Here is a 25,076-nt window from a genome sequence, read left to right as displayed (position 1 = left end):
GGTCTAGAACCATCTCTTTCCTCCTCCCTATGCCTCATTTTCTCACCACCTGCCCCCTGTGCTGCCTGCTCCTCCCCTGTGCTGACCGCAGTCTCCCTTTGGAAATTCCCCAGCTCTCACGATTGACTTGTGAGTTCACCAGACATGCTGCTGGCTTTATCTTTTTCCTGTTGCCTCCCTTTGTCTCTGTCCTAGGCTTGTCTAACTTAGACTGAAAGCTCTCTGGGGCAGGGACTGGGTCAGCTATTACCGTAAAGGTCTATGCCCAGCGCTGGTGTTACGTCAGTGTATACGAGTAATAATACGCCTCTTCCAAGTGATTGTACAAAGACTAGCCTGCTAACACAAGCCAAATGCATTGTGTAATGGTCACTCCAGCAAAGGCCTGAGAAAACAGCCAGGCCTTGAATGTGTCCTAAAGGTCACAGCCTCTGGCTGTGCCGGGCCATTAGATAAGCACATAATCCATCCAAGCATAGAGTAATACACCCATAATACCCACGTGTCTGTTCCATATGCAAAGCATAGTATGACAGTGCAATCTAACAAACCCACAAAGCAATGCAACTGCCGCTTCCGACTGAAAGATCGCCTTCCAATACACGTGCATTTTGCAGGGAGCCTATTAAGCTATGTAATTGAGCAATTACCAACATGACCTTTTTAATTGCCACTTGCCTTGCAGGGAGCTGTGCAGTAAATGAGATGAGCCTAGTGAGCGGGCAGTGACTGCCAAGGTGGTGGGGAATGGCATCTTTCGCGGATGGGGGACGCCCTGAGCTGTGGCAGAGCTGCTTGTGCATGTGTTTGACGAGAGGGCCAGGTGGGTAATCCACTTATTCCACTGGCACCGGATGGGAGCCCCTGTGCACTGCGTCTCCGTCTCCTTGTGGTGTTCGCTGAGGGGAGGCATCGCTCCATTGATCTTTATAGGGCTGCACTAGCTGCAAGTCAAGTTGCATTCCCCACGCAGTCATCTGGAGATACTAGTAGTTGATCCCACCAGTCTCGAGGCAGATGGGACTTGGTCATGCCAGAACCCAGGAGTTCCCCTGCTTCACTGCTGACCGCTGCTGCCTATCTCCCATTCTGCTGTGGCTGCTCTAACGCACGACAGAGATTGCTGTGCTCTCTGTCTCAAGCTTGGGTTGTGGAGCAGTTCTAGCCCCCTGGAGGGCTAGAGTGCATACAGCTGATGGGAAGAAGGGTAAGCACATCCCAAGGCAATTTCTTAATCTGAGACACTGCCCCAGGTGCCCCAGAAAATTGTGAATCTGTCCAGAGTGTTCATGCAGGCTTCCTGCAGTGAGGGGGGGTTGCAACTGGGCTTCTGTTTGTTCTGCGTTTTTATCCTGCCTTTATAGTCTTCTGGTGCATTGCTTCTGACCACATAAATGATGAATTGGATGCTGGGTCAGTGATGAAGCCACTCTATGATGGCCACATCAGCACCCCCATCCACCATCCCAGTGAGAAAGAGAGTAGTCCTTGACCAGATGGCACGCTCTTTGTTCTTGAGCTCCACAGGGCAGGGCGAGGCGCTAAAGAAACCCAACAGTGAAGATGTACGTTAAAACCCAACGTACCCTGTTGTAACGAGGAAGGATCTTTTGGTTCATGTGGTTGTTCAGAGGGGCACGCGAGAACTGAGCTGGTGAGACTAAGGGACCTAGATCTGCTTTGTCTATCTGCCAAGAAATAAGCCATCGATCCAAAATTTAGTCCCACATCACCTGCTGCTGTTCCTTAGAAAGACTGTGTCTGACGTGCTGTCTGACAGGGTCAGCTATTTCAGAAAAGGGACATCTTGACTTTCGCTGGTGTTGTTGACGTGGCTTTCAGGTGCAATTGTGAAGTACGCTGTCTTGATCATTGGTTGTGCACAGTAACGCAGCCAGGACCTTGCCTTCACACCCAATCACCAGGGAACTGATGACAGCCAGGGCTGGAAGATTGGAGACTGGAGTTGGCCAGGTCACACCAGTGATGATATGAAGGGCAGAATTAATCAGTGAGTCCAACTTGCCACAGTGATGACTGGAGCCCCATGCTGCCGCACAGTAATCAGCAGGTGGAAAAACCAAGGCATTGATCGATGTCCATAGGGTTGCAGCACTAGCATCCCGTGAGTTGCCGGCAAGCCTGCAGAGGAGTGCGACTCTCAGCTAGATTGTGGCTCGTCGTCTCGATGTATTGTTGAAAGGACAGAGAGCTGTCAAGCTTTATCCCCAAATAAGTAGGGTGCAGTTCACAAAGGATTGGCTGGTTGCTCAGAACGACCTGCCGCTGTCAATGAGCTAACCAGTCGGCAAGATGGATGGCACTGTCTTTAATATATATATAGGTTAAGTTGCCACTTTGAAAAGTACTTGGCAAAGGTGTCAGGGTCAGGCAGGTCTCCAGCTCCTCAGAGCTATTGCCAGGCAGAGATCATCAGCATTTACGAGCTTCATTGCCAAGGTGGGAGGTAGGTCGGCTGTATACGTGTTAAGGAGCATCGGAGTGAGTACAGATCCCCGGGGAAGTCCACTGTTCATTCAACGTGGGCCTTGATGGTGTGGGGTAGGAGAAACAGATGCTTATCTCACAAATTCAATCCCATCTCACTGGTAGGAATGAGACCAGAGGCAGTCTGAGGATCTGGATCCATATTAGGTTTAGACTAAGACCCAGGGTTGGGTTGTGAGGCTGAATCAAAAGCACCAAAATCTCATGAGCATTGGCCAAGATGGCAGAACTCTTGAGAGATCAGCTGTTCTTATGAGATAGCCACCATCATTTCACAAGACACTGGCCACATCCAAACAGAAGCTGGAAAATTAGCCCCTATCAGCTTGGAATGAAACATGGAACCAAAATCATGGGCCTGCCACCTTTCCCCCAGTTCTGATATATGAAGGGCTTCAGAGGTGAGGTTCTGTTTTTGGCTTATTTTGGTGGTTATCTAGCCCCCCAAAAGACATGTCAAGGAGCAGTGCTCTTTCTTCTGCTGGTGTTCTGTAGCATTGCAGGCCAGGGTATGTCCCTTTCGAGATGTTGATGTTGGAACGTTTCTACCTCTGTGCATTTTCCTTGTCTGTTTTCCCGGAACTGTCACTTGAAGGGTCAGGCTCTGGCACAGTCAGGGGCAGTCACTGGGCTCAGGTAGGCTACTGGCACAACATAGGCCATTATTTCATGGCTATTGCATATATGGAGCTTTAACAAGATCTTACTGGCTCCATGTTGTGCTGTGAAAAGAATTTTGATTCCACTTAATTGTGTTCTCAGGGCTGTTCATTGCTTGAGAGCCCAGCTGCTGCCAGAAAATCTCTGTCGGCCTTTGTGTTGTATATGTTTTATAGTTTACGGTCTCAGCTGGCTGCTTTAGTTTACATGGTGTTTTTAAATGTATTTAAGGGACACTCAGTAAACTGCCAATATGTTTTAAAAATCAAATGTTTTGCTGTTGTGTAGTGTAAGCCTAGAACTGAACTGGAATATGTTTTCCTTCTCCAAACTTGGCTTCTTCCTTCGCACACTAATCCAATTTTGTATGTGTGATCATGAATGTCAGGAGACACAGTGCTTTGCTCAGAAGTGCTGGGCTCCATACTGTTTAATTTAAAAATATACCCTGACAGCAAGTGTATTCCCTGAACAATGAATGACGTGGGTTTGCAGTGTTACTCAACCTTTGGGGTACCAGGGGCCAGCTTGCTGCCTTCCTAAACTGTTACAGGGAGATTTCAGGGACCAGTGCCAGTCCACGGACCGGTCCTTGAGAAACACAGGAGGAGAGAATGCAAGGGGCCCTAGCCAGGTGGGTAGTGTGTTTTCTTCACACCTGGGAATCGTGAGCATGCCAGTGTCCAGCCCCAGGCTTTTCACAGTGGAGGGGCTGGCACTGATTCCACAGGTGTAACTACCACACCCTCCCCCCGCCGCAAAATCTGCCATTTGCCTTTTGTACCTTCTCATTTTTGATGTATTTTTTATTTGTGCAAAACTGCGTTGGTGGTGGTTGGGTTTCTTCAGGAAGTTCTGCCATGGCACAGCTGTTTCCCAAACCGGCATCTGTAATCAAAGGGCATGTTGGTATCCTGCTACTAAAACACTGAAGTTCAGGGACTTCCGGCAGGTCCCTTTCCCAGACCTGACGAGGAGCTCCATGTAAGCTTGAAGGCTTGTCTCTCTCACCAACAGACCTGGGTCCAATAAAAGCTATTACTGCCCCTGCCTTGTCTCTCTCATTAGCACACATGCGATCCAGCCCTGCCAACCCTTAGCACAACTCCCGACCCACCCTCCTCCGCCCCCCACAAAGAGTATGGCCGGACTCTGGGGCCAGTCTTTGGGATAGCTAGTAATCTTATGACCCTTATCAGTTCAATCCTCTTAAGGTTAAGTCAGTCCTATTAGTCAGGCTTGTGATGTGCGGAACCTTGTCATTTCAAAATCAATCTGCCCATCAGTCAGTGATGATATTGGCTACAATAAACTCCAGCACAAAAGGGATTGCATTTCAGAGCAGCAGGGGTGTGGGGCATAGCTCTGCAGCTCTCATTAACATTGCTGGCTAAATAAACCCCTTGCGCCTCCAGCTGTGAACGTATCCCTTAAAGGTGCAGGTTAGATCTTGTGTAAACATTCCCCAGGTTGGCCAGGTTATAAAGTGCTCCAAGTACAATCTGAGCAGGACTCGTGGTCCCACACCTTTGCTGCCTGTTATGCCTCTGGAAAGGCCTTTCCTTACTAGGAAACGTTGCTGCTCTTCACTCCTTTGCTCATTGCCTCTCCCAAAGAAACGTCCCTTGTATCTCCTTGTGCTTTCCTTGTGACGAAGAGCCGGCTGGCTGTGTGTTTACATCCAGAGGGTTGCAGCAGACATGGACACGTGCCCCAGGAAGCGTAGAAGGATGTATATCTACAGACAGACACGTTGGAGCTCAGATGTGGGCTGTCCCTTATGGAAACAGGCCATGGAATTGAGTAGAGAATGACACTCCGGCTACAGAATTCTATAGAATGGCTCCAGAACCATTTAGAAAGGGTCTTATTCCTTGTTAACAGCTCTAGACTTTTAGAGAAATGTCTGTAGAGCCCTATTGGTTTCATCCCTATTAAATCCTACTGGGACTTTTCCAGAGGACTGGGGCCTTACCGATCCATGCATGCAGGAGTGCACCTGTCAGCACAGGTTGGAGGGAAGAGCATCCATGCATGGAGGTGGGGGCGAGGGGGCCGGGGGGCACAAAACGCATGTGGGAGAGCACATATCCAGGCTTATTAAATCATAGGGAAAGGCTTCCTGCCCCTTTGCAGCGTGGGTGGGGGGTTGGTTGGTTGATTTGTTTGTTTGTTTTCTGGAGTGATTTTATTACAGAGTTTTATTCAAGGTTGACATTGGCAGATCTGTTGATTAAAATTACGAGCTGTCTGTCATGGCGCTCAGTCCAATACTTGAAACACAGCTAATGCAGGATGGGCTTGTCTCTTAATACTTTTTACATTCTCCAGGGCAGAGGCAGGTTTAAGCATAACCATTGTGGTGCAGAAAGATAACCTGGGGGCAAGGAGTGTCAGAATTATTGATTGAGTGAAGGAGTGAATTAGCTGTCTGCTCCTCTTCTGGTTAGTCTCTAGTGAAGAAGCTTTTTCTTCCCATTATTTTTTGTGTTTGTTTGAGCTTAGCAGTTAATGTGCTTTCTCACGCCTATTGACATCCGTTATGAAGGGTTGCTTTTCTGAGCGGTGTTGGTTTTTTTACACAGTGGACTTTTCAATCAGTTCTCCAAAGTTCAGGGCCAACAGTTAGCTGCTGGCCCTGTTGCATGTAATGGGACTTGTAGGCCCAGCCTGTCTGTTGTCAAGGAGCAACTGGCCACTTGAGTTTGGATTTCCAGATAAGAACATAAGAATGGTCATACTGGGTCAGACCAAAGGTCCATCTAGCCCAGTATCCTGTCTACTGACAGTGGCCAATGCCAGGTGCCCCAGAGGGAGTGAACCTAACAGGTAATCATCAAGTGATCTCTCTCCTGCCATCCATCTCCACCCTCTGACAAACAGAGGCTAGGGGCACCATTCCTTATCCAGCCTGGCTAATAGCCATTAATGGACTTAACCTCCATGAATGTATCCAGGTCTCTTTTAAGATCATGGATACATCATATTGCCCCCTCTCTGCCCCAGTCCAGCGGGGTGGAGACTCGGGCATTGGGAGGAAGAGGGGTAGAATGGGCAGCAGCTCTTCGAAATTAGGGTTCAGATAAAACAAGACACTTTGCTCCAACCCCTGTCGAAGCTGTCACTGGACGTACCAGGTGCCTCGGCTCTGGCTGAGACTGTGAACTCTTTCTGACCAATGATCTAAAGCAGTGGATCTCAACTTGTTACAATGTGTTACCTGGGCCAAAGGGGCCAGATGGCAGGGCAGTGGCAGCCCGGACCCTGACCCCGGACCCTCTCCGTGCGGGGCCGGCCGGCTTCCCGCCCGCCCTGAACCCCTGCCGCGCGGCTGCCCCAGACTGCACAATGCGGGCTGGCCTTTAGCATACAGCTGAGCTGGGCCGCAGCCCTGGGTGGTACAATGCTGCTCCCCGGCAGGTAGCCGTGTGGCTGTGGTAGTGTGGTTCACCCGGATGGGATGGAATGAGCCACTTCCACAATGAGCGTTCCACAGTCCAGGGCCACCGCAGCAACAGCTGAGCCAGCTGCTGACTTCAGTCAGGCTAGTGGTGGTTGTGAGAGTGTGAACTGAAGCCTGCAGCACCAGAAGGTATTTTTCCTGCCTTCCCTCATCATGTCACAATTCTGGAGAAGTGGAAGTGGGGTCAGTCTGTTTCCTCCTTAGTGAAGCATGTGTGGAAGCCCATTAAGGTTGGTCAAGGGGAGAAGGAACCCAGAGTTTCTAAATGCCACTAAGCCAGTTTAACTCCTGTGTGTGTTTTCTTCAGAGATCTGTTTTGGAAGGACTGTCGGAGTCATTATTAGGACAGGGTGCACGGCACTTGGGGATGGGTAGGCCAGGCTTGCTTTGTCTGAATGGTTTAGTGGTAACCAGCCTTGCAGTGCTGCTGTCAGACCCTGGATTTATTCCGCTGGATCTCTGTTCTTTAGCATATCAAGGTTTGTGAAGCGACTGGGCTTGTACAGGTTTGTCTGTGTCCAATCTGAAGCAAATACCATTAAACAAACACTTAAGGAGGTCTGGAGAACCTCAGTAGAGCCCTTCTACTACCCCTCTGGACACTGACGGAATGAAATAACAAATGCTATTTTCTTCCGTAGCTAGGGGCCCAAACTAAAAACAACCCCCTGCTGATCTCTGCTGCTCAGAACCACGGAGCTTTATTGGCTTTAGTTATTGCATTTGATTCAGCCTCTTGTGTTGGTGAGTGAGGCCCCAGGAGGGGTTCTTCAGGCATGTGTGTGAAGACGACATTCTGGTTATGTAACCCAGCACTGATCTGGCCCATTTGTGTGGGGGAGAGCCAAGTTCTGGCCGACAGCACTGCGAGTACAATGGCAAGGTACCAGGAGAACCGATCCAGTGACGTGCCCCAGCTGGGATCCAGATCCGAAGTTCGGGGTGTTCTGTTCTGGAGGTTTGTCTTTGATGATAATGCAAATGTTCGGGGCCTTCTCAGTCCTCAGAGTTGAGCTGGACAGCTAGAAACCAGCTGCTGTGAGATTCTCCAAACAGTCCTTTCTCAGGGCATTTTCTAGCCCAAACTAGGCCGGGCAGAGGCACATGAACGGGTCAGAAGACTGAGCCTGGGGACATAAGGGTCTGTGTTTTAGTCCCACAGCTGCAGGGCTGTGGTTTAGCGGTTAAATAACAATGTCAGGATTCCCCATCCAGCTCCCCACTGTCACTGGCTGAACTCCTGACTTAAAATGTAGTTGCCATAATCAAGGACTTTGACTTCTCATGTCTCTGTACAGGGCCAAGCTGCTGGAGGGCAGGGTGTAATAATGACCAGAGCAGGCATGTCATGGGAGTCTCTTCTCAGATTGCTTTATGTTGGGTCACTCACACCCAGAGTTTTGCATTAAGTTGTGGATTCTAAGGAGCCCTATAACTGGGCTGAAGCCACCAAAATTCACTTGATTTCTGGCCAGCCCTGTGGTCCATATATCTCAGCCCCCTGGCCCAAGTTTTGCTTTTGTATCAAAACTCCGAGCTCAGCCTGGGTTTGGGTCTTGCTGCCCTGCGGCCAGGAGTTGTTCCAGCTCCCAGCCAAGTCCTCAATTGACACACACACAAAAAATGCAAACACTTGGCTAAGAGAAGCGCTAAAACTCAATGGTCCTGAGATAATTAGTATGTTGGGAAAGTGACAGGAAAGAGTATCAGGCAAAGCCAAGGTCAGCGGCTGCTAATTAAGAATCAGCACCTTGTGTCAGCCTGAGCTGCTGCTTGGAATTGAAACATACACAGGAGAAACCCAGGAAGCGAAAGGTGATAGAGTTACACTGATAGCAGCTAAAGGGATTTGAGCAGGGGGGTTTAAGTTACTTTCCAGCTCCTCTGATAAAAGGGGAAGAAGGCAGAGAAAACAGCGAGGGGAGGGAAATTCATGCCTGCTCGGTTGCCAGAGAATTATGGAGCTTACTGGGCCCACAAGGGGAGAGATTGTCTGTCTAGAGAAATAATCTGAAAGACTATTTTTTAAAAAGCTTGTCTTTTATTCTCGAGGCTCCTGTGCAGGGAAGGCTCTGCTGGGGCGTCGGTCCCAGCCCTGTGAACGCAAGGCCTGTGGAAGTCCCATCCAGCTGGCTTGTGAAATTGGCCAGGGTGCTTGGGCACAGCTGTGCAGCAGCCGTGCATGCCCCTGTGTGCACAATGAAGCCCTCCCCTTTACGGACTGCAATTCAACCTGCCCTGATGGCTTTGCTTTCCCATTACATGTGCCTGGTGATGCCTGTCTGTAACCTTTATGGGAAAGTCCTACAGGAGTTTTAAACCAACCTATAGAATTATCTGGCAGGGACATTGTTCTTTGTTACATTCTACAGGATGGTTTCAAAATTCTAAAGGAAGGCTCTTGTTCTCTGTTGATTTCTGTCGGTCTCCAGAGTTTCTATAGAGCCCACTTGATCGCATCCCTATCAAATCCTATCGGACTTTTCCAGAAAGGGAAGTGTTAGGCGCCTCAGCTGATTACACCCACATTTGTAAATTAAACTGCCAATGCTGCTAAGATCTTTCCCATTCTGGCACTAGAGCTGTGTCAGCCTGCCCTGTAATTCAACAAGCACAGCTGTAAATTCATATTCCAAAGACTGTATGTTTGAATCATGTCAATGCCTCTACTGAAATGTTAGGGAAAAGTAAATGGAACGTATCGAGTGCCTGTGTCAATGCATTACTTAGCGGAATGGGATCTGAAGGCCTTCTGACAGAATGGGTAGCAGGGAGGGACAGGGAATCTACATAATGAATGGCCGTACCAGAACATTGATTCTATACCTGCATGGCTCATAGCCTACACAGAGACTGGTATATGATTCAGCGCCACATGTTCTCTTCACGCACCCTGTTGTGTGTTTATGTCCTGCTGGGCTTTTGTTTTTATTTCAATTAAATGTTAGTTCATTTTAAAAAGGAGTCAGCAGTTGCAGGAACTGAAGAGATACCTGCCAAGCACCTAGAACAGGGGTCGGCAACCTTTCAGAAGCGATGTGCCGAGTCTTAATTTATTCACTCTAATTTAAGGTTTCGCGTGCCAGTAATACATTTTAACGTTTTTAGAAGGGCTCTTTCTATAAGTCTATAATATATAACTAAACTATTGTTGTATGTAAAGTAAATAAGGTTTTTAAAATGTTCAAGAAGCTTCATTTAAAATTAAATTAAAATGCAGAGCCCCCCCCCCCGGACCGGTGGCCAGGACCCGGGCAGTGTGAGTGCCACTGAAAATCAGCTCGCGTGCCGCCTTCGGCACACATTCCATAGGTTGCCTACCCCAACCTAGAAGATGCAAAGGAGTATTATTATTATTATTATTGTAGCTGCTCATATTATTGCACATACTTTCCTCACTTCAGGGCAGTCTGCATAGGCATTCGGATGGTGCGGTACTGTCCCAGCTGGAGTTGTGTGGACCCCTGGATTCAGTGTTTGCCTCTTGTGGGGCACTGACTCTGCATCTCACGTACAATGGAAGATTGGCATTTACTTCTGTTCCCAGGCATCACTAAAGACCAGTTAGACTAATTCATGAGATGCAGTCGGGACTAGCAGTAGTATTGGCCTTACGCACTGATCAGAATTGCTGCTCCTATTGATCACGGTTGGCACATGAGCCTTGCCTTTGGACAAGGTGTTTGGAAGGATGGAGGCGGATGTTAAAATACAACTGGGTATCACTTTATTTCCGCTTACTGTAAATATGTCTAATCTTCCTAACAAGGGGAGAGCAAAGCAGTGGCCATCAATCATGTCAGTGAGCTGCACTACAGCTGTCAGTCTGTGCTGAGGAATCGGACCTCACAGTGCTTCACAGTCCCTATCAATCTTTCTTCCCTTTTTTTTTTTTTTTTTTTTTTTAATGCAGAATGTACTGTAAACAGTCTGGATTTTTCTTTTTTTTCATGAAAGAGGCACGACAATACAGTGTCGGTAAAGAATGAAGTCGCTTGGGGCTGGAATGGGCCGTGTATCACTTCAGTAGTTCCTTCACTTGTAGGTCACCAGTTCAAATTCCACACAGGTTGGAAAGTGACTGAAATTTATCCCCATTTGGCCTACGTGAGATGAGTTGATGTGTCTTAATTCAGCTCCTCGTGGACAGGTGTCTACATCCAAAATAAACATTCAGGACTAGAACTAACTGCCCCCTGAGCTGCCATGGCCAGGGCGTGGAACCTGAATGACTGTCTCACCAGCAGGCCATGGGTGAGGCACATTTGTCAGGACAGCGGATGGGGGAAGCTTGTTCTGTTATGCCTGTGAGTGTCCATTGTGTGGATGGAGGATGACAGGCTTCAAGGCTGTTGATCTGGCATCACTATATTACTTAGTTATCTTGAAGGGTACATCCTTCCTCCCCTGTCTGGACATCAGTGATGTCTTACTGGAAAGTGTGCGGGGGTGGGATCAAACCAAACCTCCAAAGTCTCCAGAGACGGATTCTGAGACCCCCGTCAGATTATCTGGCCTGAGCCTTGGAGTATCAAGTGTTACACTGTACACACTCAGATCATCAGAAACACCTCCTTCTCGCTAATGGAAAACTGATTCCCAGGGACCGCCCCTCTCCCAATACCAACGCTGCCTCTTTGAGAGCAAATCTGCCTTGGTCTTGGAGTCAGATGACTGGTGTTAGGGATTGACTGGATTTCATGGGTCCCCAAAGTGAAGAAAATCTATTCAGATCCCATCTCTTTGAAAATCTTGAGAATCAAGACTGGAGGTCTTCCTGGAATGTGCTGCTCATTAGTTTAATCATGTGATACCCCAGCGTGTCTGTCCCATGTCTGCAGCGTTGGTTTCTGTAAAAGGGAAAGGTGAATGAGTCGTTACTTTGTCAAAGGGGAGAAAACATTGCGGCCCGGACTCATTTGCCTTCCTTGACATCATTCTGCTGTGTCCATGATAGCCGGGTGGGGCAGATTCATGGACATGAGAAACCATGAGGTTCTTCCAAGCTATGCATGTACCTTGCTGGCCCACTGACTGCACAGTATTTATTTGGGGAATGACAGCACAAGACTTGGAGATGGGCATTGCATTCTAAGATTCATGCCCCAGCCAACGGGTTGTGTGTTTTACAGATACTTATGGAAGCCGAAGGAAGGAGAATTTCATTATCTCTTTGAAGAGTTATCACCAAGCACAAGATTTTGTTTTAGTGGAAGGCAGTTTAAAAAAATGTCTTCAGCTGTATAAGTAAATTTACCTGTCAGCATTCCTCTCTCTCTTTCTCTCCTGCATGAGGCAACAGTCAGAGGTTTAATATGGGTAATTCACACAGTATCTGGCAGCTGATTTCCCTTCTGCCCTCCAAATGAATGTCAAAGTGCTGGGAAGGGGCAGGACACCTTTCAGTACTCAGAGCAGTCCTGGGGGCTTAAACAGAATTCCAGAGCAAACATGTTATTAGCAATGCAGATAACAGTATGCGCAGGTGTTCTTAGCATTTAAAACTGTGCAATATTTAACCTGCACTCACAGCTACTGCCAACTGAATACTATGCCTCCCAGTGGCTTTTCAGCTGGGCACATGGAGAATCAGGTGACCCTCCTGCCTTCCCGTTAACCCCTTCATTCTAGCAAACACAGCGGTGCTCTTTGGAGTGCGGATGTGCTGTTAGACTTGGCAAGTCAAGGTTGGCCCTCACTGATGCAGAGGGCAGTGCTGGCAGCGTGGTTTGCCCCCACTCACCAGGCACATCACTGTGCAGCCCAGAGATTAATGAGCAGTTGGATTCCATGCACATCAAACTGGAAACGCGCCCATCAGCGGGAATGTGGCAGTACTGTTTATTTGCCTGAATACAAGAGTAAATATGACATTGAAGTATCCTGGTGCATATTATGGGCTCGATTTTCAGCTATTAACCGGGAGCACAACAAACGGCATTTGAACATTGTCTAGCTGTTTTGCTGGCATTGTAGTTAGATGTGTAAATGCAGCTGCAGTTAACAGGGTGGACAAAATTGTGCCCAAAAAACCCAGGAGGCTGGCCCTTTAAAAAGCAGGCCCTCAGTGAAGACGATGATGGTGGTAGTGTTGAAGATGCATAAGGGCTAGAATGGCTTATTTTCCAGATGGCTAAATAATAACTCTTCAGAGATGTATTGTACTACTCCTCTCCTTTGTTAGGAGTTGCGGGGGAGCTGGAGAAGGGGCAGGGTTGGTAAAGGAGTGACTGATACATGCAGGAGAAGCAAGAGGGTTTCATGGCCTGGCCCCCTGCGAATGTGAGAGCCCCGTGGAGAAGGAGGATCAGTGTGTTCTCTGCTAAATGACGCACGTGTCAGTAAGGGATAACCCACAATGGACTTTCCTTTTCAGGATTTCTTGACTGACCTGATGATGTCCGAAGTTGACCGCTGTGGTGAAAATGAGCACCTCATTTTCCGAGAGAACACGCTGGCCACGAAAGCCATCGAGGAGTACCTGAAGCTGGTGGGGCAGAAGTACTTACAGGATGCCTTAGGTATGTGCAGGCAGGAGCAGGGGTGGGGTGGTTGGATCTACCCCACGAAACGCCTTAATCTCTGCAGTCCCTTGTAGTCTCCATTATGGAAGGAACATTAACTCAGCATGCCTGCCTTCGGTTCTATCAGGGGCATCAAAACTACCCCGCAGAGGGCTGCTCTGGCAGTTTGTCAGGAGCTTATGGTCTGTGTGTCTATTGCATAAAACGGAGCAGATTGCAGATTAGTGTGGGGGCAGCCTGGGGACTACAAATCCCAGCATGCAATGCAGTCAGGCCACTTGGATCCAGATGGAGCATCAGACGCTGAAGCATGTAGTCTGTGTGGGCTGCCCCAAAGTGACAGCAGAGGGCCATACTTTACAGCTCTGTGGGGCCGCCTTGAGGTCACTGCTGAGTTATCTAATCTTAGCTCTTTAATCTACTTTCAGAGGAGAAAGCAAATTAATACTTTTAAATTATGTTATGCACCAGGTCTTCTGCCATAGCATCCCGGCTCCCCATACATGCATTCGCAGTGTCACACAGGCCTTCTTGGATCCTTCCACGTAGAGAGCAAATCAGTGACCCCAGGCTGATTTTTCCCTGATCACTAATGGATCTGATGAGAGCTCACAAATCTGAGTTATGACTGTTGCATTCCACGTTGTCAGAAACATGCTGGTTTTAAAAAGGGCTGGATAACTTTATGACCCAAACAACAGCTATACTGCCACAAATCAAGATAATTATGGCTTCTGCTTCAGGGCAAAAGCTGATCAACTTTGGAAGGTCTGTGAGAAGTCCCACATGGGCAGCACTGCGCAATGGTCAGGTGCTGTTGGGGGAAAGGTGGGGGGTGAATTGCCTTCCTCTGAAGCATAATCTACTAGACTCAGCCAGAGACACAATAGAGGGCTTGCTGGATCCATTCTCTGATCTGATGCACATTCATACATTATCTCTGTTTATCTAGCTGTTAATTTCCTTCTCATTCATACTAAATTCATGGCAAGATCCTGGCAACAGGGTCACATAACATTAGGAGGGAGGTGATTGTTAATGCCAAAAAGCGGAAGTACCAGATTAAAAATAGTAGGGATGAAGACCAGGGGTAATCAGGCAAATTCAATCAAACCAGCAGACCTCAGGAGAGTTTTAAAAAAGGGATATTATTTGTTTCTACTTTCTAATGATTTCTGGCTGAAGGTAAGTCTGTAAGCAGATTACCTTTAAAAATGCTAAGAAGCCGGAAGATTAACGAAGGGCTAGAATTTCCAGGGCTAGATTGCAAATATTCCCACTGCTCCAGGCTGGTGCAGGGGAAAGCTGCAGCAGTTGTTCATTGTTTGGGGTGCGGATTGTCGGTAGATATTTGAAGAAGGAAACAATTCATCTTTGTGTGGCAGGGTAACACAATAGTGCATATTGCCTGCTTTCATGGGGCAGGATATCACAGCAGGCATCACCTGGAGCAAATGTTGGCCAGCTGAGTGGAAAATACATGGGACAGGCTCTTCGGTAAATCACTAAAACCTGTTTTGGGCAATAGAAGGGAGAAAACCCAGAAGGGAACTGGCCAAGGAAGGGCCCGTGGTCAGCAATTGTTGGATAGGCAAACGGATTGGGGTGAAAAGGGAAACTGAACCTCTTCCCAGAACTCACAGATTCTTTTTGCAAACTCATCTGCACTGCCTGGGAGCAGAACCTGAAGCAGCACAGCCTGCTGGGGAAGGTGGTTCTCCTGGGATATCCAGCCCAATCAGACACTTTCCCAGGGAGCTTTGTTCTGTCCAGGTTGTCAGCCTGGTCCTGCAGCCCCCGGAGATGCAGAGAGGCAGCCAAATCCTGCCTGTATCCTCGCCTGTGTCTCCACCACTTCCCTTGGAGCCTGTCCTGCGTCTGACTCTCCCACTGCCTTGCTCCTTGTGTGGTCAGCTACTCCTGTGCACAAGTTAGGGGGTGGGGGGCAAAACACCCCCCAGTCCGAATGGCGATAGTTCTGCCCACTGTGCACAGGTAGAAATGGTGGTGCAAGTGTGAGGGAGGGGTGAATCAGGCCCAGAACATGTAACACAAGGCGTGTAATGAATGATCAACTGGCAAACGTGAGTGAAGGGAAATGCGGAGAATGACCTTGACGTGACACTGCCTGGTGGTTTAGCTCTAAATCAACCAACCAGTAAAACTCCTTCTGGGATCTCCCCCTTCGACTGCCCATTTCTCCTGTGGCCATGTCGTAACCTGTCACTGGCACAATCTCTAGCGTCGCGACACTATCAGCTGAGATCATAATGACATGCTGCCGAGTCCGGACCTCACCAATCGCCCTGGCATGTATGGACTCTGGTAACATCCTGTCTGCTAGCGTAGCACACGGGAGTGATCTGTCCAAACCGGCCCCATCCTGGGGGAAATCCGGGCAAGTAGCACCCTAGGAAAGTTGTGCTTTGGCAAAGCAGCATGACGGCAGTATATCCGTGTCACTGCCTCGGGACACCTCACTAGAACTGACGCTCACCAGCCAGGGTTTCAGTCCCTTTCCTCCAGGTTTTCTAGTATTGATCCATAAACAAAGGATTCCAGACAAAAATACACCACTCAGAACAGTGGGTCCGAATCCCCAGACACCTTGCAGGCTCTTAGCCAGCTGGGAGGAGAAAGGCCTCGCCCTTCCCGCTAGGTATCTTCTCTTGCCTTATAGTCCCACTCTTTATCACCCATGTGACAGGCCAGGGTCCAGGTTAACCCCTTATACACTGGGGCTTGTGGAATGCCTTTCTGCCTTGCCACCAAAGACCATCTCTCTCTCTCTCTCTCTCTGTTTTGTAGGGGAGTTCATCAAAGCTCTGTATGAATCAGATGAAAATTGCGAGGTGGACCCCAGTAAGTGCTCATCCTCGGACCTTCCTGAACATCAGAGCAACCTGAAAATGTGCTGCGAGCTGGCCTTCTGTAAAATCATCAATTCTTACTGGTCAGTATCCCTACAACCCTCATTTCCCTCCACATGCTTTTATGTTGTTGCAGACATGGTACTGCTGTAGGTGGGGAATGTACCATCGCAACACTCGGGCTGTTTTGCATTGTCCTTTCTTCTAGTGATGAAAGACAGCTATTCACAGAGCCCTGTAGGTTGCAGATGCCCTCAGTAGCTGCTGGGAGTTGTAGTTCTCATTTTCAGCTGGGGGGCTGCCCCGGGACACCAACCCACCAGGGAGTGGGGTATCCAAATGAGCAGAAGCAGGACCCTCGGGGTGCTGTGCAGGGAAGCAGGAGGCAATGTCACTTCCTCCTTCTATGCGCACGCTACAAACACTCACAGCTCCTTATTGGGCCCCCTTTGGGTCTTGCCTGGGAAGAGAACGAGGCTGGTCATGGCTGCAGAAATGTGCCATTTTCACAGTGACAAGTGTTTTGCAAAAACTGACTTCATTTTGGGAAACATCACATTTTTGTCTACAAAAAGTGATCACAGCGACAATCAGTTTGTGCCCAGCTCTGTGTGCCCATTGTCTGCAAGGGGCGAGACTCTGCCCTCCTCCACAGTGTCATCAGTGAGAGAACAAGGCAAGTGTGGTGTTAGCCGAAGTGTGGCTGCAGTGTGGCTTTGCTTTTACATTTCTTTTCAGTGGGTAGGTGAGTGGGATCACTTGACTCAGTGATTCTTCGTTAGCATTCTTAGTGATGCCAAGGGTGGTGTGTGTACACGCACGCACACAAAACTCGGCAAGGGCAATGGAGCAAGAGACCAAGATACGCCTTCCCCAGCGAGACCTGAGGTTAGCAGGTGGAACTCCGCTGCTGTTAATCAGACCTGAATTTGGCCCAGTGTGTGCACTGATTCCCATTGAACCCCCTAAGAACCCATTCAGACAGGGATTGCAGCTTTGCAGTGTGATAGACTTGAGCAAAGTGTAGAAATCAGTGCCATGAGCGCCATAGGGAATCAGGTCAGACTCTGCACACTCCCCCAGACTCAGGCACACTGTTCACTCATGCACACCTTGCGATGCGATTGAAGAGTCTTGGCCTTTTGGCTAAAACCAAGTGCCAGCACCACATTACTCTTTGCTATGTCCTCCCCTGGGCTGTCTCCTGCTCTTGCAGGGGTTGGAGAGCTCCTCAGTCTTTTCCATCTCTACCGCCTCTGATCTTGCACTTCTCTAACGTCAGGTGAGGTTTGGAATTTCTGTGTAGCAGGTGGTGCCTACGTTCTAACCACGCCTTTAAGGAAGCAGCACTGAACATGGAAGGCACTTGGGCTGCAGGATGCCGAGTGCCCCAGAGGGCGGGGCAGAGCTGACACTGTTCATTTCCCCATTTCTCTCTCTCTCTCAAGCACCCTTTGGCTCAGTGCCGTTCATGCCTGTGGAGGAGCCTGTCTCTCCACATCAGAAGCAGCTTGCGTCAGCGATAATGGGGAATTCCTCACTTCACTTCACAGGGCTCTCGCCTGGAATCACGGACCACTCTTGGCAGCAGCTTCTCAGCTGTGAAGTGATGGAGGCTGGGGCTGTGGGGGTCTGGCTGGAGCTGGCTTGGGTAGACAAATGCTAATGGCGTATGCTGATCACAGCTGGCTTAGCTGCTCTTTGGGGATTCGGTTTGTGGTGGCGCTTATCTATACAGAGTGTTTTCTAGTATTCAGGGCAGTAGGAGCCACAACTCCTTGGGGCCTGTCCCCGATGCTCCCTTTAAAGATGCCCTGCAAAGGGAAAAAGTTGGGCCTGTGCCCTTTAAGCTTCTTTGGTGGATAAAGAAGGGCCTGAAAGAGTTTCCTCTTTCATTTTCTGTCGTCCTGCCTTTTTTTTTTTACATTAGAGATTTGGGTCCAGATGACATCACCAGACTCTGGCGAACGAAAGCTGAGCAAATGGATGGGGGTTTTATCAGACTGCTTAAGTCTCTGGCTTTAGTTTTTATTAATGCCGGTTTAATGTTAATGTTTCTGATCATTTTGGAGAAAGGAAGTCTCCACTAAAGATTCATCCCCCAGCCCTTCCAGGACGGTGTGAAAACTCTCACTGGATAATCTCCCAAGACATCCAATAGGTCCTTCAGCAAATCTGGGAAGGAATAGAGTTGATATTCCTCAGGGAGAGAACAGGCAGCCAAATAAATGCTCACTTCAGACCTTCTGTATCCACCACAAAGAAGCAAAAAGGGCAGATTCTTCTCCTGGCAGCCTAGAACTTACTATGGGCCAGTTAATTGCTCTCTTGGCCTCAGGAATTGCACTTATCTGCTTCCCATGAGTGACACTTGATGTCTTCAGTCATTGGTAAATTATAGATGGAAGAAGACAGAGATGCAAATTATTGTTTGTTTGAATTCATTTCTGGCTAAAAATAACTGAGGTGCCATTAAAAGGTCAAGGTAAAAGTAGGCTAGAAAAGAGACCCAGGGGAAGTCAGAGATGCAATGAGGAGATGTGTTCCTCCAGCCCTCCCTTCAGGAAAAGGCTTAAGCAGCCAGGATGCTGTTCTCAGGGCCTTGCTGTTCACTGATTCTTGAGGAATAATTGGGCTGACGAGTGTTTTGGATTGGCCAAGGTACCCTGACAGTTAAAGATCTTGCTTTAAAAATAGAGTGGCAGAGTCTGCAGGCGGAACTGCTGGAGAGAGGGAAGAGGTTCACAATAACTGAAAATTGTTACAATTATGGCATGATTTGGACATCTGGAAAGTTTCACTGTAAGCAGAATTTCAGCATGCGGAAGCTCGTTACAGGACAGTTGGGTAATGAATTATGGACCCCTCCATCGCATAAAGCCCTGCTAACCGAATTCCATCCTTCATTATACAATTAAACGTTTATGGTCTGTCCGACTCCCATCCTGCATTAGAAAAGAGCACTTCGCGTTACTGCGTGTGCTGCTGTCACATACATTTTAAAGGGGTATTTTTCAGTAACTCTTCAACCTGTCCAGATTGTTCAACCCTTAAATTGCTTAAAGGATTCCAGTCTTACTGGGCAAGTACCATGAAGTAAAGGGGTTTGCCCATTTATATGGATTAAGCCAGAGTCCGAGGAGGAGGATTTAGCCAGTGTGATTTGGAAGGCCTGGGGTAGAGAATTTGTAATGGCCCTGGGCTTTTATAGAGGGTGCCGGAAGCAGATCTCTACTGTATGCCGCTTTCTGCTGAGACCATCCATTTTTTTAAATGTCCCCCCTCCGTCAAGTCCACATGGCTATAAATTAACTATTGATCTCGTTCAAGGGACCTTTAGCATTTCAGAGTTGGAAAAACAGAGCAGTGTTAAGAAGGGGGAAAGAGAAATGAGCTGGGGACAGAGAGATGGGCTGAGAAGGGGAGGGAAGAGACAGAGATGAAACAGACAGACTGAGGAGAGAGACGCACCCAGTGACATTTAAAGAGATCACCATGTGCCACCTGTTCCCACACAGTGAGTTACTGCTTCAGAGCTAAGGGTAGTGATGGGACTCTCCAGTGTCTCCATGGGTAACTGCTGGTCAGTGCTGAAGTGTCAATGGAGACAGGTCGAGAAGGGGGGCGGGGGTAGTACAGGTGATTTCAGTAGTGATTGGGGGGACTGCTGGTGGAGAGCAGCCACCCAGGCTCCCTGTACCGGGTGCGATGTCTGCCCAGACCGTGTGAGTTTCCACCTTTACGCCTCAGGCAGCCAGGCCCAGCGCCAGAGGGGCTGGCAGGAGACAAGTCTGCGCAGGTTGCCTCTCCCTGTCACGTAGCTCGTCCCCCGTTCTCGGCAGAGGAGCTGGGACGCTCTCCACGGAGCTGGACCGTGCTGTGATGAATCCCGCGGGGGCTGGGTGTGCTTTTTCCCTCGGGGTCTCAGGGTCTGTTTGCTTTCAGACAAAGCGCCTGCTCGACAGGCAGAGCAGCTTCCGGGGGGAGTGCCCTGGGCATTCTGTGCCAGTGAGCTGCTGGCACCTGGCCACGGCTGCTCAGACCCATTGTCTGGGACTGGCTGTGTCCAGCTGAGGAAATAAAACCTGCTGGGAACAGGATACGGTGGGAGGCTGGGAATGGGGAGGGGAAAAGGAGAAACAGGCAAGAGGCTCTCTGGTGATAAGCACCCGCTGGAGCCAGAATCCACGGGTTAAACCCAAGTGAATTTGCCTGGAATTCAGGATAAATGGGCTGGATTCTCGCCTGAGTTACACTGGCGTAAATCAGGAATAACTTCAGTAGCTTCAAAGCAGTTACTCTGGATTTACACCAGTCTTTGACACACATGCCTGTACAACATTAACTTCCTATTCCCCGCACCAGTATAAAAGAAGGGCCCTGGATATAAGAGCATTTTAACTTTGTGTGATCTCCTAGATTGGGTGTGCGCCCAAGAGCCAAAAAGCCCCAAGTTCTAATGGTGGCCCCGTTACTGACTTCCTGTGTCCCCTTGGTAAAGTCACGTCACCTCTGTGCCTCAGTTTCCCACCTGCAGAATAGGGTTGGTAACATTTCCCAGCCTCGCCGGGAAGGGGTGGGAATGACTCGGTTAATGTCTGGCCAGGGCTTTGGTTTCACTCTCTGTGCAGTTTACATTTCCCATCTCGCTCCCTTTGGGCAGCGACACTAGCCTGGCCGGTTATATGCGCGGTTCTGTTCCCGGGTCTCGGGCACTAGCACAAGGCGGCTGTTTGGGTTCAGGGCCCAGCTGAAAATGTTTCAATCCCAGGACAAGCAGTTCTCTTTGTTGAAACTTAAAAAGCCAGGCTGATATTTTTTTTCCTATTAGGCTTTTGTAAATCCCATTTTAATGAACCCTGGATGAGGCCCTCAGTCCAGCGGACAGGAGCCCATTAGGAGCCAAACCTGAAGGCTGGTGTGAGCCTGCTTTTCTGCACGTTCAGCTCCCAGCATCTTCAGTGGAAATAGACAGTGGGGCTAACTCTGCCTGGTGGATTAAGTTGCTTCTCTTGCAAGTTTCAGAGGCAACCAAAACTCTTCCTGTGTAACCCACTGGTTCAGTGTGGCTTCCTATCCCCTTCTAGTGGTAACTCCACAAAAGAGGATAAGAGCCTATTATTGCTACCGGTTAATGGAGTTACTCTTTCAGCTCAGGGGATGGAGGCCTCTACTTTTAGTGCAGGAGGAGCAGAGTTCACGCCCCACGGATGACTTATGGGGAAGGGGGTTGCTACGCTTGGTTGTCATATTTGCCAGCCAGAACTATGAAATAGGCTCAAGTTCCTAGCCCTAACTTTACAAGCCCTGAATTCTCGTTGTAGCGTCTTCCCAAGGGAACTCAAAGAGGTGTTTGCTTCGTGGAGACAAGAGTGCAGTAACCGTGGCCGGCCAGACATCAGTGAGCGGCTCATCAGTGCCTCCTTATTTCTCCGGTTCCTCTGTCCGGCCATCATGTCCCCCTCCCTCTTTAACCTGCTCCAGGAATACCCCGATGACCGCACTGCGCGCACTTTGACCCTCATTGCCAAGGTCACACAGAACCTCGCCAACTTTGCAAAGTAAGTTGGGGGGAAGGAGTTGGGTTTGTTCTCGACGAGCATGAAGGAAACGCAGTGTCGGTTAATTGTGTTCAGTGAATATTCAGTGCTAGCCTGACAGCCTGCAAGGCAGCCATCCTGCGTGGGACACAGCCCAGAACTGCAGGCACCCAGGTGCCAAGGAAGTCAATGGCAGTGACTTTGAGGGAAGCAGGAGCAGGGTCTGGTGAGAACGCAGTCTTCGGCCTGTCTGCTGAAACTAGCTGCAAAGGGGGCCAATTAATGCCAGGTGTGATGTCAGGAGCAGGACTGAGATCCAGCTCATTGCAGATTGGCCACTAAACAGCAGCAGATAGGAAACCATTGCTCAGAGAGATTTGGTGGCCATTTTTATTCCCACTAAGGAAGTCAGTCAGTCAGCAAAGGCAATTCTGTCCCTGCCGCTACCTTCAGCCACACTCTAGACAGACGGACTTACAGAAGTGCCTGCTGGTTCCTCTGTTTTCCACATTCCCCCCATGGGAAACACCTTGCCTTTCCCATTCCCACTAGGTCAGTGCCTCCAGCCATACCTCAACTGGGAGAGAGACTGTTTTATTCTCCAAACCAAGGCCTTTCCTGAGCAGAACGGCCCATTCTCAACACAGGGAGAGGCAGATAGAGCAGAAGTTGAAACGCCTAGTTTTGAAGTACACCAGGGTTGGTAAGAAAGGTGCCATCCACCATTCTGTCCCACAATTACCTAGCTGGATGTTACTATGGTATCCGTAGCTCTGGGGAAATCTGCTCCCTCAAACTCAGCTCAGGGATCACCCCAGTTATTAAAATGAACTTCTCTGAACTTGGAGGGTGAGGGAAGAAATTGGGGAAGCTGTCAATCTCTATCTAAGCCCAGAGGGTTGGTGGAAACAAAGGAAGAGATTTCTGAAAATCTTTCCACTGGCTGCAGTGGAAGCTCTGAGCTACTTATCCTGAGCTCTGATAACAGAACCATGAGCTCTTGGAAATGTGAATGGACAACCTCAGTCTAAAGCTTCTTAGAATTGCAAACTAATTTAATTCACATGCACACAGCCAGACACAGACATAAGATGTACAAGTGTGTTACTCTAGGTGACAGAACGTCTCCATCTTTCTGACCAGTCCTTAACTAAAAGGTTTTCCAAGTTTCTGTACCTTGCAAGAAAGGCTCTTTAACTAAGCTGGCATTATTCAAGCCTGAGCAATCGAGCTGAGCTCGCCTGCAGCCAACGTCACCGCCGGCCCCCTCCCCAGCAAGTCTCCTCGTATCAGCTGGTAGAAGGGGATCTGTCCTGCTTTAAATAAGACATTTTACTTAGAACGAAGACTGGATGTCATTGGGGGCGGGGGAGCGCACAGAGAGTCCTACGAAAATAAACGGGCTCCAAAAGAGAATTGGGCAAATGTCGGACACAAGCTCCGAAGTCCCTGATGATCTGGTGTTCCAGGGCCACAAATTCACCCTCTGAATGGCGTTTAACTTAGTGCTTAGGAACATGAGAGGCAGCTAGTGGCAGCGGGAGCGAGGTCTACTGTAGATGGCCCTTTGCCAGTCTCCCAATATATGAGCTGCAGCCTCCTCAGTTATCCTGCTAGTGTTTTCTCACACATGCATCCAGTTCGTGTTGCCCCACAGTCCCCCCTCCGCATTCCCCTGGCTACACCTGCCCTGTCTGTACGTTTCTAGTTAAAGCCACTAATTGTGCCAAATTGTTACGTGACTTTGAACTCGAGACCTGGCTAAGACCATCGGATTTATTCCATTTGTGACCTCTGTTTCCAGCCACTTGATGTAAAAGATGTGTGAATTTACGCCAGATCAGGCCCTAATTCCCTTGTGGAACTGTTTGAAGGTGCTTGGCCCTGCTCTTAATGCAACAAGCACAATGACAAAGTGCCTCTCAGCCAAAGAACCCAAAGCACTTGCACTTTTCAGACCAACCAGAGAGGTCAGTTTTCCATCACTGAAATGCAGCCACCTCTGAGTGGGCAGGGCAGAGTAGCACCAGTCAGTGGTTCAAAATAAGTAAAAACTTCCTTGCCTGAAATTGCCAGATTTCAGGGAGGTGTCGTGGGATTTATCCAAGACGGAGGGGATTAATGGAACGTGATCTTACAAAGAGCACCCGCCAGGGGGGTTTAAATGAGCAAAACAATAGGCTGTCAGATGAGCCTTGTACCTCCAATGGTACAATACCCGCTACCAGCTCACTGGGACGTTGGTTCAGAGGGAAGAGTCCCACCTACACTACTGCCTGCGGTACCCTGGCTTTGCCTTTCAAGGTCTCTCAGCGTACAAGATCCCACATAAGGGGATATGGCTGAAGATTTCTACTGCCACTTTGAAAACTAAACTGCGCTTAGCAGCTCTGTAGAGGGGTGCACTGCCAGCAGGAGGTCTTGCCTGCCTTCTCCCTTTTGCATGAGATGCTGGGCAGTAACAGCCCCACGCGGGGGCTGATTTTTCTTAGGCTCCACCATCCCAAATGAGCCAAGCAGACAGCATAGAGGAGAGGGGCTGGTCCTGAGGCTGCTGGACCCCGATGCAAATACACATACGCTGGCTCCAGTGAAGTCAGTGGCAGTTCTGCCCAATCTCTAGCCTTCGGCCCTGTCCTGTCTCCCCCTCATCTTGCAGTGAGCATATTCGGAGCTTGACGCCCAGCACATTCTCATGCCAGACACATCCTCGCCGTGCGAGCCTTCACACGTAGGAACAGACGCTGTCTCTAACACAGACAGCAGAGACTCTGGCAGACGGGCTACTAGAAATGACATTATTAATGCACTGGGGTGGCAGCATTCAGGAGCTCTGCCACGGGCTGTCACTCCGCACATCGCAGAGAGAGGTGGAGGGCAGGAGAAGGGATTCGGGTGCTGGGCAGTGATCATTGGGAGTAAGAGGACTGCACGTTAGCAGTGACTTGGTGATGCTTCCAGTGGCCGTATCAGGCCAGATCACAGGCTAGCTGCTGGAGGGACAGGCCCTCCTGTGAACATTGGGTCCTGGATATTTGCTAGACATAGGCAGACCCAAGGGAGGCTTTTGTTTAGCAGAACCTCATCAGTCAGGATTTGGATTTGCATCAAATCAGCAAGATCAGTGCCGGCCTCTAGATTGCAAAGACACCCCAGTATGGAAGGGCGGGTTGGATCAAAGACACCACTACGGGTGAGTCCAGTGTGGGCCCCACTTCATCTCAGTCCCCAAAGCTGGAAGCAAAGGAGTTGGACAACTGGCTGTGGTTCCTGGCACATCACTCTTTACTGCCAGGGGATCTTTGGCTAAAATCAAGTGTTAGGAGCCACTGAATATCAGAGGCATGTCCTTTGTCTGGGAGCTGTACCCTGCCCCTACAGTGAGCTGGGCTCCATTGACACACTGGGCTGTTCCATCTCCATCTCTTGCCCTTATCTCATCCTGCAGTGATGAACACCTTGGTTAGACATGACTTCAACATTTCTGTGTTCTAAGAGGTGTCGGGTTAAG

General features: G+C 49.2%; 1 protein-coding gene across 1 annotated transcript in view; it reads left to right on the top strand.

The window, feature by feature from the left end:
* Positions 1 to 25,076, top strand: part of DAB2IP (DAB2 interacting protein) — a 253,971-nt gene that overhangs the window by 207,848 nt on the left and 21,047 nt on the right. The window contains exons 7-9 of the mRNA XM_065418579.1: positions 13,008 to 13,152; positions 15,964 to 16,108; positions 21,350 to 21,586. Of these exons, the coding sequence (XP_065274651.1) occupies positions 13,008 to 13,152; positions 15,964 to 16,108; positions 21,350 to 21,586 (527 nt within the window). The remainder of the gene's footprint in view (positions 1 to 13,007; positions 13,153 to 15,963; positions 16,109 to 21,349; positions 21,587 to 25,076) is intronic.

This window comes from Emys orbicularis, chromosome 18 (genome assembly GCF_028017835.1).
Source record: "Emys orbicularis isolate rEmyOrb1 chromosome 18, rEmyOrb1.hap1, whole genome shotgun sequence".
Taxonomy (NCBI): Eukaryota; Metazoa; Chordata; order Testudines; family Emydidae; genus Emys; species Emys orbicularis.
Note: the sequence above shows the minus strand (reverse complement) of the source record. Positions and strands in the feature narration are given on the sequence as shown.